Source organism: Passer montanus, unplaced genomic scaffold (genome assembly GCF_014805655.1).
Source record: "Passer montanus isolate IOZ18808 unplaced genomic scaffold, ASM1480565v1 scaffold5, whole genome shotgun sequence".
In the NCBI taxonomy this organism is placed as follows: Eukaryota; Metazoa; Chordata; class Aves; order Passeriformes; family Passeridae; genus Passer; species Passer montanus.
Genome location: NW_024369929.1, coordinates 656745 through 673719, shown reverse-complemented (window position 1 = coordinate 673719; position 16975 = coordinate 656745). Strand labels below are relative to the sequence as shown.

The window sequence follows — 16975 nt, the reverse complement described above, 5'->3', positions numbered from 1 at the left end:
AGAAGGAGGCTCAGGAGGGACCTTGTGGCTCTGCACAGCTCCTGACAGGAGGGGACAGCTGGGGGGGGGTCGGGCTCTGCTTCCAGGGAACAGGACAAGAGGAGACGTCCTCAAGCTGTGCCAGGGGAGGCTCAGGTTGGACACCAGGAGGAATTTTTTCATGGAAAGCGTTGTCAGGCATTGGATGGGGAGATGCTGGAATCCCCATCCACGGAAGTGTCCAAGGAAGGACTGGATGTGGCACTCAGTGCCGTGGTCTGGTTGACAGGATGGTGTCGTGCCTCACGCTGCAGTCGATGCTTTCGCAGATCTTTTCCACCCCGGTGGGCGCGGTGGTTCCCTGGCGCAGCGCCACACTCAACATGGCGGCGCCGGCCTGAGGGCGGGCGGGGGCGTGTCGCGCACCCAAGATGGCGGCGGCGGCGGGCGGGGTGAGATGGCGGCGGGCGCCGCCGCCGCTCCCTCAGCGCCTCGCCATGGACTCGGACGAGGGGTACAACTACGAGTTCGACGAGGACGAGGAGTGCAGCGAGGACAGCGGCGCGGAGGAGGACGAGGAGGACGAGGAGGAAGACGAGCCCGACGATAATCTGGACCTGGGCGAAGTAGAGCTGGTGGAGCCCGGGCTGCGCGTCGGCGGGGAGCGCGACGGGCTGTTGGGCAGCGAGACGGGCGGGCTGGGCCCCGGCGGCGGCGGCGGCGGTGGCGGCCTGGGCGGCGGGCCGGGTCCCGGCGGCGGCCCCGAGCAGGAGGAGGATTATCGCTACGAGGTGCTGACGGCCGAGCAGATCCTGCAGCACATGGTGGAGTGCATCCGCGAGGTCAACGAGGTCATCCAGGTGCGGCCCCCCGGCGCCGGGACTGGGGGGGACGCGCCGGGGAAGGGGCGTGGGGGGCAGCGGGACGGGCCGGCGGCCTGCTGCGGGCAGGGCCTCGCACACATTGTCGGTAACCCCGGGGCTGCGGGGCGCTCCTGAGCGTCCCCCGGGGCTGCAGGGGGTTTAACTCGGTGTCCTCCGAATCTGGCGGGGCGGGGGGGACGGCCCCTCTCGGTACCCCCTGGGGCTGGAGAGGGCTCCTCGGCACCCCGTTCTCCCGGGAGGCCCCTCGGGCCCGGCCGGGATCTCGCTTCCTGCTGTGGAAGCGTCGGGAACGAGGCCTTTGGCACTGAAAGGGCTCCTCTTTCTTTGTGTGGTTGCGAGCTGGGGGCTGTAATCTGTGGTTTTTTTTCTTTATTCTCCTCCGTCTTCATGGTGTTTGGCGGGGTGTAGCTCCTCCAGCTCCTTCGCGAACCCGCGGAGCCCATGGCAAGCCCTGGAATTCCAGGAGAGGCACCGCTCTGGTTTTGTTGCCGTCTCCCTTCCCTTCCCCCTCGCCACACACAGAGGTTGAACCTTGTGTTTATTTCCAGCACAGACCAGGAGGGGTACGAGCAATCCCTTCACAGCCGTAACTTTTTTTACCCTCAGTTTTTAAGCGTGCCTCTTTAAAACTGAAATAGAGTTTGAAGTAACATTTAGCTTCTTTAGATCGAAGTATCTCAGTCTTATCTCTTGGCTCCTAAGTTTTTGGGGAAAAAAAATCAAGCCGTTGAAGCAGTTTAGCATCCCTTTCTAAATGTTCGTGGCAGGGTTTGGCTCCAGCTCACCATAAAGTTCCTGATGCAATTCACTTTTCTTCAGGTGATGGGATTTCTTTAGTTCCCGTGTACTCTACCATTATCCAGAGTCACTAGGAAGTGCTGCCCTTTTCCAGTATGCCAAAGGGAATAGCATGAGAAATCTGTGGATGTTAAATATTGAGGGATCCATTGCCCAGAAAGCAGTTGTTTTGATGGTTGTGTGTGTTGGTAAATCTCTTTAAACACGAGATGCCTCAGTGAATGTTTTTTTCTCCAACTGTCCTGTGCTCTGCAGTGGCTCTAAGCAACTTTAAAGTATTGCTTTATGTGCTATAAATCCCCTGTAGTTTATATGGAGCTTGATGCAAACAGCTGTAAAAATATTTGCGTGCTAAATTAGTAAATGGCAATCCTTGAGTCAAATTAAAGTTTATAACTTTAATGACAGCATTGCCCATGTAAAGCTGAATAAAGGAGTCTGCCCGGATTAGCTGATTACCCTGCAGTTAAAGAAGATCTCATGGTTAAACAGGGATGTTTCTTTGCTCCCAGTTATTGATCCTGATGTAGGGAGGGAAACAGTTGGCAGGCAGACATGCAAACAGTTGGGACCTTCAGCTTTTTACTCTTTCAAATAGCCATTAAAATAGAGAGTCTGTGTTTAATGATTAAGATTGCAAAAGTCATGGCCCATTCTGTTTGTATTGAACAGACTCTGACATATTCCCTATCTTTGCATAAGACAAGTGGTGGAAAAGTTGCTGCCAGTGAGGAGCTGTGAGTGTTCCTGCTCCTGCATTTTCCAGACCTGGCTGGTGGACTCACCTGCATGTTCTTCGTGAACTAATTTGTTAGAGAAGGTCCTGATTGCTGGTCTGAGTGGATTTGCCCCCTTCTACACTGCCCTGAAGCTGTTTGGCTTGTGTGCTCGACCAGTGAGTTGCAGAAGTAGTGGAGAGAATGGGTTGAGGTGAGGAGCCCCTTGTTCTGCCCCATCCCCGGGGATGCTCTGGGAGGCTGCCCCTGTGCCCGGCTCTGCAGAACCACCCCCGACCTTCCCGTGCCTGCTCTCCTGCTCCCCTTACTGCCTGGCGTTTGCCGTAGTTCCTCCTGGTTTAGCAGATCAGGGTGCACAGTGTCTGTCTGTTGAGAGTGTAAACTCGGGGCCCAAAACCAACTCAGGCCCTGGAATGCACCAGGAGAGGGGAGGAAAGCACTCATTTGCCGTGCATGGCTGCTAAATGCCAGCTTCCTGCCATCACATTTCTGGGCTCTTCTGAGGTGAGTGGCCCGACGTTGGCCGATGCTTCAGGATTTGCTCATCCTCACTCCTGTGGCTGCTGGTGAAATCTTCCAGGGCTCTGTTCTGTTTATTTCCTTGTGTTTGGCACCCGACCAGGATTGCTGCTGCTGCTTTTCTGGTTCAGTAAACCTTTTCTGGAGTCACATTGGCTCGGGATCCTGCTGCGGATCCTCGGTTGCTGAGCTGTGATTCACTTGTTCCAGTCAAGTACTGGATGGCTTTGGTCCCTGTGTGTCTGCCGTGGGTTCTTGGTACCAAATAGTGATGGTTATGGTTACATTTTTGAGTGCTTTGAACTTACTTGTTCAAGGGAGATGTAATGTGCAGCCTGAAAACTTCAGCTGTGGGTCTTGTGCTCCCTAATGAGTGATTTTTTTGATGATCAAGTGTAAGGTATAAATGGGGTTTTGTTTTACAGCTGCAGCGAAAGGAAAATGGAACAGGGAGCCACAGAGTATTTGCAAGGAGGTATCTGAGCCATGGCAGGTATAACTCCATTAAAACACTCCATTTGAGCAGTTATTAGCTGACAGGGCTATAGTTGAAGGGTCTAAATTAAATTTTTTCTCCCATCCATTTGGCCATTTCCAAATAAAAGCTGTGTGTGAAAAAACATGAGCTTTTCAGGGCAGGGATTTGATATGATGGGGACTTTGCAGAAGTAGGAGCTAACTTGTAGCTAAGTTGCTGCTCACAGAGCCTGTGATTCACTTCTTAATGTGGAATGGGCTTTTGGAGACATCTGCTCTGTGCCAAACTCTTATCACTTGCCCTCCCTAAGGCCACTGAACCTGCAGTGAACCAGGCAGGTTTTAGGACGTCTCAGATATTCAGAATATTTTACACTTGCTCTTTCTTGTCTGAGCATAAGCAGGATTTCAGGTGTTTAATGGTGGGTTTTGTACAGTATTTGGCACTTATGCTCATAATCTGATTTGTCTCTATGTGTCGCACAACAAGAATTCCCCTTGCTCTCCAAATGCAAAAATAGGGGCATGAATAACCCCTTAACCTTGTGCTCTTGGTTGGCTGAGGCTTGTGAACCCTGGAGTATTCCTCCCATCCTCTCCCTGTGATGAGGTGGAGCAGAGAGCCATTTGCCATGGCATTTGGAATTTCAGTTGTCTAAGTAAACAGGCGGATTTCTGGTGCTTTTCCAGCTGCTGGCAGAATAAGTTAGCAAGGGACTGTAAAAACCTAGACATAGAGGTGCTGTGGAACAAAAGGCTTCTCCTCCCAAAGGTATTTTCCCACAGTTGAATGTCTTCCCCATATTCTTCCTCTCTGAACTTTTGTCCAAATAATCCACTGCCACTTCATTTTTTAAATTTTTTTTTATATCAGATTGCTATTTCCATTTTTGCTCTAGTTTTTTTTTTTTTTTTCTGAAAATAAACTTGAAAATGTTTAGAATGGCATATTTATTTCTGCTCTGAGTACAGCACATGATGTGTCTCTGTAGCCTGTTTTGGCCCAGTAGTCTCCTTGCTTTGTTGCAACCTTGTGCAATTCCAGTATTACCAGGTGGGATTAATTTCCCCTTTTTGCCTGCTTTTTTCTGGAGCATTCCAATGACATTGTTGTGATGTCACTGACCATATTCATTCTTCCTGGCCTTTGTAATGTTGAGGTATTGAAAATCCTGGGCTGAAGCTCTGAGGTGGCAGAAAAAGGAGTTGAGCCTCTTGTTTTCTTTCCCCACCCCACAGCAGGGATCAGGATCCTGGATGTGGCTGGGTGTTGTGCCTGGCCTGCATGATTGTGAGCATGATGAGTTTCAGACCTGAGCTTTCTCTGGAAGGACATGGCATTCCTGGATCCAGCAAAACTTAGTCTAGCTCAAAAATACTTTTTCTTTTGATTAAAGGCTTTAAAAGAGATTTTTTAGAGCAGACCAGGTCAGATGTAATGTGAGAGCATTTGCAGCAAGTACAGGTTTCTCATTTACATGATGGAGCTGCATGACTTCTTTGGTAGCAGGGTGAGGTCCTTGCTGGTAGAAGCTTTGCCATTAAAATATGTCCAAACCTCAGACCACTCTGGAGTTTAAAACCCATCTTTGTTGAGGAATGGCATTTCCCAGAAGCCCCTGGAGTCCACAGCCCTGGTTAAATAGAGTTCTGTGATGACAAGGGCAAACCCATTGTTACAGGAGGGGTCTTGTTAAACAGTGACTTCACTTGCTTGGACAAAACATCCTGATTTTCAGGCAGAACTTAGGAAATCTGCCCAATACTGGTGTAATTCAGCATACTGTGGGTAATACATTCCAAAGGTATTGCCCAAAACAGGGATGACTTGCCAGTGAGCAACAGGAATTGCTGTTTGTAGTACAGGGTCGTGCTTAAAACTGTATTTAATGCTCAAGATGACATCTTGGAAATGTGGAGTGCTTGGAGCTGCCTGACAAGCATTAGGTGGGAGTCTGGGGGTGGAAGCACTCGAGGCTGGTGCTGCTTCCATCCGGGTCCTCTCACAGCCCGAGGTGCATTAGCAAACCTCCTTGTGTGGTTACTTATTTGATAATAAAATTCATGTCAGGGGCCTGAATGGTATGATGCTGGAAGGAAATGCTTTGTTAAACCCCATGTTTCTGTCACGTGGTGTTTATAAGGTGTTTCATTATGGTAGGAATGCATTTAATATTTCCAAGGGATGGAATAAACTTCATTGTGACAAAGCATTCCTGGAATCTTGTATAAGCAATCACTCCAAAGCTTTTGGAAATGACATGGTGTCTGTTCCTGACTGCCAAGACATGTAATTCTGAGTATAATAGATTTTTTTAAAATATTACTTTAAATTTCAGCATTACCAGGTAGAAAAGTCTTGTTAAGTCTCCAGAGGAATTTCAACTTAGTACTTAAATATGACCTATTTGCTTTGTGCTTTATGTTTCTGTTAGGCCAAATGCAAATCTCATGGTTGACCATGTATGAAAACATTTGATGCTTGTTGCTTTTGTCTCAGTGTAGTTTTCCCAAAATCACAGCAATGCAGCCTTTTCCTTAGAGGCCTTGGGGGTGCAGATGGAGACCAGTGTATTTTTGGGATGTTTCAAAGTGAAACTGAAAACACTCTTTTTTTTTTTTTTAGCTACTTTTAAATGCTTATTTCCAGAAAGCAAAAACTAAATAGTAAATACAGTTGTTGCTATTCCCTGTGGGTTTAATTTCAGTGAGCAGGACCATTCCTGCTGTGCAAAGTAGAAGTGTTGTTTCTGCTGTAAAGTGGAAGCTGTGAGACTGCAGTTGATGAGAAATGAGGTATTTCTGGGTGTTAAAGCATCATTAAAAATGAAAACACAGATTTCCCTTTTATACTTGTCTCAGACTCTGACCTCTTAGTTTTAACCTTGCACGAGTTCAAGTTTCTAACAGCAAATAAACCCCAAAGCTCCAATGCCCTTTGGAAATGTAGGGCAGTCCTGTGTCTTTGGCACCTGTTGAATGGTTTTCAGTTTTCTATTTCTAAGCTAATTTCTCTTCCCCTTTACTCCATTAATGAAACAAATGAGAATGTGGTTTTGCTGTTGGTGTCAGGTGTGATAGTTGAAGGAAGTGATGCTTGATCTCCACATTGTGCTTGTTTTAACAGCAAGTCAATGTTTTCATCCAGAATTTCTTTGTAGGAGCCTTTATTTTTTTTTTTTCTGGAGAAGGTAGCAACTAATTCCCCTGTTTAGGAGAGCTGGTTAACTGGGAAAAGAACCTGAAATTTGTCTGTAACTGAGGCGTCTGGAAGTCCTTTCCCCACAGCTCAGTCCTGAACTCCAGAGTCCTCCACATTTCTGGTACTTCTGGAATTTTCAGGATCTGAGTATTCTAAGTGATGTTTTCTCTCTGTGGCTGGCTGTGCTGGATCCCTGACAGCCACAAAGGATGTTTGGAGGCTGTTGGGTGCATACAAGTGCATAATGCTGCTGGATTTCATCAAGTCATTTGGTAGCTGCAGCAACTGCAAGGAAATTGCAGCCTCGTTTATTGTAAAACACCTTGGGAGGGTTTGTAGCTGCTCAGTAATGCCAAATGGTGCATTTGAGCACAGCCTGGAATACAGATGCCTGAGGTTTGGGAGAGGGCTGCTGGCTTTGTGGGGGATGTTGGTGCAGGAGGCTCTGAGGGGATGAGGCACTTGGGTGGAGGGAAATCATTAGTAATTTGATAATGGAAATGCTGATAATATTTAGGTATCTGCACCATCCCAGGTGTTTGGTGTTGGGAGTGTTGGAAACCCTGAGCTTGGCCTGTATAGAATTCCTTGCCTTGCTCTTAGCTTTTGATCTTGAGCTGTGATGGAAACACTGTTGAAATAAATGCTTTGAAAACTGTCATCCAAGGCTTCCCTCAGTGGTTGTTTCAGGTGTAACTGAGTTTATCCTTCACAGGTATGTTCCTTTCCCAAATTTGGAATGCCTGTGCAAGTGCAGAGGCTCTTGCAGGAGTGATCCCTTGTTCAGGTGGTGTAGCAATGCCAGGTCATTATCTCTGAGCAGCTCACTGGTGAGGGTTTGAACCACTGTACATACACAACACTCAAGCAGAACCCTTGGCATTGAGTCTTTTCCTTGTTTTTAAAGACCGAGAACTTCTTCCAGATGTTTGGAATAATTTCAGATCCAAAACCTGACGCAGATAGCTTTTGACAGCACCAAAGTCACTTGGAAGAAGTGAGTAAGCCCTTGTGAAAGCGCCTTGGGCGGTTGTGGCGCATTTTGGCATTGCCAGCAGTCCTGCCTCGAGTTTTGGGCAGCTTTTGGGAGCTGGTGGAGCACAAAGCTCATAGACATTGCCACGGCCTAGTGAAAAGGGATTGACATGTGCCCCCTTGGTGTCCTCCCTCTGGAGGAGCATGGAGCCCAGAGAGCTGGGGAGGAGAGCACAGCTTCTCCATGGCAGTGTGTGGTGCCTGTCCTTGTTGCCAGGCTGTGGCACGTCTGCGTGAGGGCAGAAGGTTGTGGTCCTGTGGGGATGTGTTTGGGACAGGAGCCAAATACAGCTGCTGGGGACAGGGCAGCAGCTGAGAGCCCTGAGAGCAGGTGGCTCTTGGCTGTAGTAATTAGTCTGGTAGTAATTGAGCATACAGCCTACCTCAAACTGGGCTTCTTGGTCTTCTGGTGGTTTCCACTGGTGCCCACTTACTGATGCTGCCACATGAAGGTGCTTCTTCCCAGTCTTTCTAAAACATTCTTGGTTTTCTATCTTCCTTGGTTAAAAACTAATATGCTGAAGCACCATGTGGCACTTCTTGTTTCTAGGGACAAGCAGTGCAAGGATGATGTCTTGGCCATCTGCTTCAAAATTAGGTCTTGTGGGGCAGTACTTGTGTCTCAAGCATGACAGTGTGCAAGGCTTCCTGGTCTGAGGGGAGGGACTCTCCATGTGCTGTGACACCACAAATAGGCCTTTTCATGTGCATTTTAATTCACAACAGATGAAGCTTTCATTGCTTTGTGATTTGAGGAATTTGAGAGCTGAAGGAAGATAGTCACAATGTTTGAAATGAAGAGCTTGGATATTTGCTTATAGCCTTTGCAGTCCTTCAGAAAAATTGTCTGATTTTTGCAGTGATTTCACCAGATGAGGGATGCAGATTGTAAACTGTTTCCCAGCAGATAATCAGGATAGAGTAGGAGTTCCTGCTCAAAAGGCTTCTACTTGGGCACAGTTAAAGTCCTCTCAAAGTAGAGAACACACAGTAAAAACTTAGTAGAATCAGAAGAATCTGTATAATTGCACCTGAAGGTAGTCAAATGCCAAAATAACTGACTTCTTTGAGTGTTAGTTCAAAGATTTGCTTTTTAAACTAATATTTGCAATTCTTATTAAGGAGGCAGATTGAAGAGAGTTTCTTTTCTTCCAAGGTAAAGAAATGAAAATTTGAAGTGGTTCTGAAGGTTCCCATTTCGTGCCTGGTGTTCGTGACTGGGTCAACCTCTGAAGGAGCGTGCTGGGTGCTGCCCTGCAAAGGGTGGTTTTTTTGCTCTTTTCTTCAGCAAAACACTTCCAGAGCCACAGAGGAAGGAGCTGGTATTTCAACAACACCCTTGTGTAAAACTCACAGCAGGACATGGCTGTTCTTACTGTCCTGTGCTTGCTTTGATGGGTGTGTGGACTGGTATGGTAGTGACAGTGCAGTGCTTCACTCTGGGTCACTTCTTTGGGGTTTTTTGGGTTTTGGAGTTGGGGCACTTGGGATGGGCTTGGCTGGCTTGAAACACCAACTCACTTGAACCATTCTGGTGTTTGAGTGTCTGACACTCAAAGTGGTGCTTTTTGGGATGTACAGACACATGCACCCACAGCAGAGCCTTTACATGGATATTGGTCTTGGACAGTTCCCTTTCCCTGGCTGTGGAATGCAGAGGATCAGGGAATTCTCCAGTTAAAAGTGTCTCCTCTCTGCTCTTCTTGCTCAGCCCTCTGACCCCATGAGCAGCTGCTTTGTTGCAGGTGCCAGAAGTGATGGTGTTTGAGTTGTTCAACTCTGTCAGCAAAACAAGTGGATGTGCATCCACACCTCAACATTTCTGTGGTCTGTTTTGTGTGCACATCTAGTTAGAAGTGCATATTTAACTTTGGAAAGAGCTCTGGAGAGTTTTTCAAAATTTTGATGCCCTCTGCAGCTGGTGACTGTGGGCTTGGTGTGTTCTTGTGCAACAAAACACAAATGCAATCAGCATTCCTTTGTCTGGCAGACAGAAATGTGGAGAGGGATTAGTGGAAACCAGGAGGACTCACATGAATAAACAGTCTTCCTTGCAATGAGCTTTCCTGTGTGGGAAGAAAAACTTAAGACTGAGTTAACTCCTAGTTTTCTTTATCCTAGTCATCTAGCATTTGAGAATTAGGGAGTAAAAGGAATGTTGTGAAAAGAAGAGTGTGGGAGAGCCTTGTCTTGAGGTTGGATTCCAGAGCAGGGGCTTGGAAGTGACAGAGCTTTGTTAAACAATGTGTATTAAAACTAGGCTGAACAGCAGCTTTTTAGTAAAAGGGAGGAAGAGCAACATTCCAGCTCTTAGTTAGCAGAGTAATTTTTCCTCTGGGAGTAACAGTGTAAACTGGTAGGTCCTTGGAGTAAAATCTCACCTATTGTGCACAGATGAAAATAACTATAATATAAAATAACAATTCAATAAAAAAATTAACAATTTCCATAGACTGTGAAGATCTGATGAAATAATGTGTCAGATGTCATTGTTTTGATAGTTTGTAATACTTCTGCAATGACTGGAAGGCCATCAGAGCAAATTAAGGTGATACTCTTTGATTTATACCCATTTTAGATATGCATTAGGTTGTTCTGTAATAACCAGTCTCTTTATTTTACTTGATAATATGACATGCTTGAAATGTCCCTATTTGTATTGTTAATAGAGCTGAAATTGATGCTTGAAAATGTGCACAAAACCATTTCTGGCTGGGATGATAACTTCTAGGAGGGGAACAGTGCAAGGACTTGGAGTTCTCTGTAGGGATGATGGATACTGAAACTCTCTGGAGGGGAGGGTGTTTGGGCTCTGTGTCCCTCTCGTGTGCCTGGTGTAATTCCCTACTGTCCTTTGCCAGGGTGTTTCTGCAGGCAGCACTAGGATTTGGAGAATAGAGCTGAAATTGATGCTTGAAAATGTGCACAAAACCATTTCTGGCTGGGATGATAACTTCTAGGAGGGGAACAGTGCAAGGACTTGGAGTTCTCTGTAAGGATGATGGATACTGCAACTCTCTGGAGGGGAGGGTGTTTGGGCTCTGTGTCCCTCTCGTGTGCCTGGTGTAATTCCCTACTGTCCTTTGCCAGCACTAGGATTTGGAAGAGGCTGGGTGCCAGCCTGTTCAGTGCACTCAATTATTCACCAGTCATTAGTGTAATTATTCCTCTTGCTGCCCTGCACAGCACTTACAAGGCAGGGCTGATTAGGTGGGGTTTTCCTCTTGCAGAAGCCCAATGTCTTGATGACAGTAATATTTTAATGGGAGAGGAACAAGGGATATCCTTGTCAGCTAATGTGGAGCCCATCAAATACAAAATTGCATGTCCAGGTTTGTTTCCCATTCCCTACCAAAGGGAATAGAGATAGGGAATCTGCCCCTTTTTGCTGGTTTGACTCCACAGCTGTAGAAACAATTCTGATAAAATGAGTGCAAGTCTGTGTAGAGGCAAGTCTTCAAAGCCCTTAAATGAGAAAATGGTGAAAACACTGGAGGTTTCCCATTCTCACCCACTGCTGTATGACTTGTGTTCTGCTATTTCTGTATCAGATCCCACCAGACTATTTTCTCTTAACTCGAGGGAGCTCAGGTAGCTGGTTAAAAATACCTGCAGCAATTAGAGACTGCAGTTAGACTTTGAGGTGTATCTTGTTGGGAACAAGAGCAAACAAGTGATTGCTAAACTCCTCATGCCTCCAGAATATCTTTTCTTCAAAGGTGGTTTCTGCAGAACCCTTGGAGGAAAACGTTTTGGGGTATAAACAAGCAAAATTACTTTTTGTAGCGGAAATCCCGGCTTATAAAATAACGTGTTTGCCAGGACTGTTTTTTGTTGGCTGTAAAACTAAGTAAGAATAAATGAGCAGAGTGTGGTAGATAAACTGCGAAGTCATCATTAAAAAATGATCCCAGCTAGAAGAGGCTTGTTGGGAAAAGGATGCTGGCAGGTTTTCCAAGTGCAGATGCAGGCTGTGCCAGCAGAACAAAGTGCTTTTGCAGGTAAAGCTGCTTTTTGCAGGGAAGTGGTACAAGCCACAACCACATCTGCGCTGGGGCTGCTGCCAGCCTCTAGATGCTGCCAAAGATTACATCCCCAAGCCACTGCTGCATTGGCAGTGATTTCCTGGGCCTGAAGAGTTTCTTAAGATGGTTAATTTTTATTTTTTCCTTGATTGAGAGTTGTAGACTAAGGCATAGGCATCATCAGCATGGATTTCCTGCCTGTTTGTCAGGGTGACATTGAGTGTTTAAAACATATTTTGCCTGTGATGGGGAGATGAAATCACCCTGAGGAATGTGTTTTTTTCTTTCCTAAAATACTGTGGAGTGTGGTGATGCTTCTCTGCAATGGGAAGACATCCTCTTTGACCCAGTGAAAATGGAATGGATCATAAAAGTGGGTGTTCCTTTGAAGAAGGGGCGAAATCAGAAGCAATGAAGGACAGAGAACTGAAGAAAAGTACCAAGTGCTCACCTCACTAGGGCCTGGAGGGAAAACAGAAGCTAGAAAAATGTTTGTTTTTTTTTTTTCTTCTTCTCCAAAAATGCTGATGTAAATTTCTCCTGGCTAAAAATTCTTGTGCTAAGCCCATTTTTCTCAGCAGTCATGCTGTTGATGAAGGGGTTAACACTTGCATGCCACCAATGACTATGTATCCAAATATTTTTGAGGTAACCTGGCCATTGCCATGAGAGAGGTTATTCATTGGGATGGCTTTTGTTTACTTACCATGGTAGATCTTTAACTTGCAGGAGTTTGTGGGTGCCACCTCATTGTGCTCACAGAAGAAGTTATCATTCTTTACCATTTTCTTTTTCCTGTCTGTATATTTGTTGAAAAAAATGTTAATTATAATGTTCTGAACTGGAAGTCAGAACTCAGGACAGGTTGCACAGGCATGTTACTGTGAGATTTTTGCATGGTGAGTTATTTCCCTTAAATAGCTGTGAGTCTGAGGACTGATTTCTGGAGATTTCTCTGTTCACAGTCAGGTTATCCTGTGATTTTCAGGAATCAACAGTGGCTGTCTTGAGGTGATACAGAGTTTGGCTGGATTATATCTTCTGTACTAAAAAACTCATTTGTCTTTGTGCCCAAGCACCCTGTGATAGGTGTTCTCCAGCAGTGCCCAGTAACAAAAGCAGGTGGGAGACAGATCACCCAAAACCTGAGACATAACCAGCAGTGTTTGAGAGACACATTGGTGCTGAACATCCTTGGAGGTTGATCCCCTGCTGAAGAGGGGACACCCTTAAATCATCATCTGGAAGGACAGTTTGGGAGCCCTTTGCTGAGAACTTAAAAAAGTTAACCCAGAAAATCAATTAGTTGTTTTCATGGTGCACCTTTGAGCCTACAGACAGACCTGCCATGGAAATAGGCTGTGGAAAAAATCCACAAGTTATTGGGAATTTACCCTTCCCAATACAACTGTGATGCTGAGTATTAGAAAAATATCTTCATCCTCCTGGATGTTTGTCTGATTTCTTCTAAACATTTCAAGTATGCCACGGTATCATTTTTATTTCTTCAAGTTGCTTCTGATACTTCCTCCACTGATCTGCTCATAGCAGCCTCCTAACACTGCCTTGGACTGGGTGGTGCCTCTGAATGTGCTTAAAGCAGCAAAAGTAAAGTTCTGTTGTGCTAAAGGTGTGCAAAATCCATGAAATCTGGGTACTGTTAACTGGGAAATCATTCACTGGGCAGAGCTGAGGTGCCTGTTCCTTACACTGCAAGCAGTGGTGAAAAAGCCTAGTCAATGTACCAATACATACTGGAGTGAGGAAAAGAGCAGGAAAAGCTTTTTTGAGACTCCAGAAGACTTGTACAAAAAGGTTTAAAGGGAGAAAGTGGATGTACAGTTCATCTTTCAGTTTTATTCCTTTAACATCCATTTCTGCCTGCAAACAGGACAGTTTCTAGAGCTCACTTCAGCAGACCTGTACCTTCCCAGAAAGGCACAGTTCATTCAGGAGTTGAGTCACTGAAGACAGCACATGAAAAATGTGCTTTGGGTTGTTTCCTTTTATCAGCTTGATGGGTAGCTGGCCTGACATATGCCACTTCCAGTCTTTCCAAAATTGACTAATAAAAGACCTTAAAAAAAAAATGTGTATTTCTGTCAGGCTCACGTGGCTACATTGAGGACACTTGGTAGTAGATATTGGCAGTATTCCCACAGTTTACTATCAAGATCTGCTATTTGGTAGGCCAGGTGAATACAGCCCCCAGATATTGGGGTGAAGAGGGTGAGGGCCTGCTCTTCATAGCTGGTGAGATAATGGACAAGAAAAAGTGGGAACTTTGGCTGTACCTGGCATCAAACTATACCCCAATATGCTTTACAGTCTTTGGGACAAGAAGATTTGGGGGTTTGTTGATATGAGAAGACCCAATTTTAACGTGCCTGACACATGGCTTTTGGCAGACTGAGACAAACAGATTTCTTGGAAGCAAGTCCCTGTTGTCCAGGTTGTGCCAGCCCAGCTGTCTGGTGACACGATGATCCTGTCTGTGTTAAAATAAACCAGCGACCCCCTTTACCCAGTCAGTTCCTGTGTGTGGTCACTCCTGCTCCCATCACTGACTCCAGGAGCCAGTGCTTGTGTGAGCTTGTGTTGCTGCTGAATAAATATTTTCTGAGCTGGTCTGGTCTTGCCCAGTTACTGCCCTATTTCAGATTAAAATCGTAATCCAAGTTGCTGTCACTTCATCTCACAGGCAAAAATAGAGCTGGTGCATAGCGAAGCCATTCTGGGTGTCTGGAGTCTGCCTCGGCCTCTCTGGAATCTTGTGCAGGGGGAGAGAGCTCTGACCTGTGCTCTTGGGCCAGGCCATGGTGTTTTGGTACTTACTGTCAGTCCCTGCCTTCATTGAGTATAGGTGTTTTTTTTCTGTGGCAAAATGTGCTTTTGCTTTCCTCTTGAAGCAACACAGTGTGTTTTATTCAAGCCAGGCATGAGTGAGAGAAGAATTGAAACTGTCCCTGTGTGTAGTCTTCTAGAGACTGTAGAGAATTGAAAATATCTAATCATGTTCTTCTTTCTGCCTTAGGGATGCTTGTGATCTGGAGAAAACCCACCACAGTGTGTTTTATTCAAGCCAGGCATGAGTGAGAGAAGAATTGAAACTGTCCCTGTGTGTAGTCTTCTAGAGACTGTATAGAACTGAAAGTATCTAATGATCTTTCTGCCTTAGGGGGGTGCTTGTAATCTGGAGAAAACCCAAGTTTTTGTGTCTGGTAGTGCTGGACACATTTGTGATCCATATATAAGATGATTGCAATAACTATGTGGTGGGTTCAAACTGTCATGGCTGCCTTAGGGATGCTTGTGATCTGGAGAAAACCCACGTTTTTGTGTCTGGTAGTGCTGGACACATTTGTGATCCATATATGAGATTAGTGCAGTAGCTATGTGGTATGTCCAGACTAAGTGTGGTGAGAATTTCAATAGGATTGGGGTCATGTTGGATAGAGGAGGAAAAATGGAACCTGGATGTCTGGAAGAGCAGTGGTATCAAGAGGGAAGCGGGCTCAGCTATGCTTTGTGAACACTGGTTATGGGAGTGATGTTTTATTGACAAACAGGGAAGGTAACCATGCATCATTTGTGATGAGGACACAGAGGTCTGTTATTGAGTCCTGAATATCCATTTCTATTTCATGGGGTCTCATCCTGTCAGAGCAACTCTGTGGCACTGGATGTTGACTAAAGGTTTGACTTGAGGGGGAAATTGGTGATTGCCAGGGACTTGGAGTTTCCCTGGATAAACACACAGGCCCTTTGCATCCATGGTGCCAAAACTTGCAGGGTTTTTGCTCTCACCTCTTGCCCAGCCTGGCTGCAGAGCTGGGGGCTGTTCGCTTCCTCCACAGCGGATGGGGAGATATTACAGAGCTGCTGAAATAGTAAACTGGGAGAATTATATGGAAATGTTTTTGTGTCTGGTAGTGCTGGACACATTTGTGATCCATATATGAGATTAGTGCAGTAGCTATGTGGTATGTCCAGACTAAGTGTGGTGAGAATTTCAATAGGATTGGGGTCATGTTGGATAGATAGAGGAAGAAAAATGGAACCTGGAGGTCTGGAAGAGTAGTGCTATCAAGAGGGAAGCGGGCTCAGCTTCCCTCTTGATACCACTCCCAGTGCTTTGTGAACACTGGTTGTGGGAGTGATGTTTTATTGACAAACAGGGAAGGTAACCATGCATCATTTGTGATGAGGACACAGAGGTCTGTTATTGAGTCCTGAATATCCATTTCTATTTCATGGGGTCTCATTCTGTCAGAGCAACTCTGTGGCACTGGATGTTGACTAAAGGTTTGACTTGAGGGGGAAATTGGTGATTGCCAGGGACTTGGAGTTTCCCTGGATAAACACACAGGCCCTTTGCATCCATGGTGCCAAAACTTGCAGGGTTTTTGCTCTCACCTCTTGCCCAGCCTGGCTGCAGAGCTGGGGGCTGTTCGCTTCCTCCACAGCGGATGGGGAGATATTACAGAGCTGCTGAAATAGTAAACTGGGAGAATTATATGGAAATGATGCCATCACCTTCTCCTACTCTTTTGAGGCAAGTCTTTGCAAATCCTTGAGTGGGAGGCACAGGATTGAATAAAGCCGTTGTGCAGCGTACGCTGGCACCCATGTGCTCCCACCCGCTGCTCAGCACAGCAGCTGCAGTGCTCAGCAGAGACTCCAGAAACCAGAGCTGGGGCTTGTGTTGTCTACCCAGCTTTGCTGAGCTTTTGGGATTTTGATATGTTGGGATTTCTTGTGCTGGGAGACACCAGGAAGAGAGAAAGCCTTTGGGTGATGCTGCTGTTGTGGGCATTAGAACATCAGCTCAGGACCTGTGGGTCCTTCCTCTTTAAAGGATGGACTTTATACTCCAGAACTACAGCAAAAGGAAGCAGAAACCAAAGTGTTCTTCAGATTAAATATATAGAATAAGGGTTAGCATCTCTCTGTGTTCTGTCATCACCCCTAGCTCTCCTGCTATGGAAGTGAGCATAGCTGAAATGCTGGAAGAAGCCTTCCCTGGTCGTTTTTAATTTGTGTTGAGTTGGTGGTGGAGCTTCTGCAGTCATCTGAGAGCAACAGCATGAATCCATGCCATCTTCTTTTATTTAGGAGTATTACAGTGCGAATTCAGTTTTTGTATTTCCAAATTTGCTAATTCATCCTGGAATTGTTGCTTTAGTCTTTTTTTCTGCTTTTAAAAGCTCTATTAGACAATGGCTCTTCATTGCAGCTCCTAATCATTAACCTGAAAGCTTTCCAAAAGGCTCTGAGAAAATGTAAAGCAGCTGACTGCTTCATTTCTGTTTCTTGAAC

The 16975-nt window shown here is 45.8% G+C and overlaps 1 protein-coding gene across 1 annotated transcript in view; it reads left to right on the top strand.

Moving 5' to 3' along the window:
* Positions 1–429: 429 nt before the first annotated feature.
* ARIH1 (ariadne RBR E3 ubiquitin protein ligase 1) overlaps positions 430–16975 on the top strand; it is a 51128-nt gene continuing 34582 nt past the window's right edge. The window contains exon 1 of the mRNA XM_039722829.1: positions 430–839. Coding sequence (XP_039578763.1) covers positions 477–839 — 363 coding nt within the window. The 5' untranslated portion in view covers positions 430–476. The remainder of the gene's footprint in view (positions 840–16975) is intronic.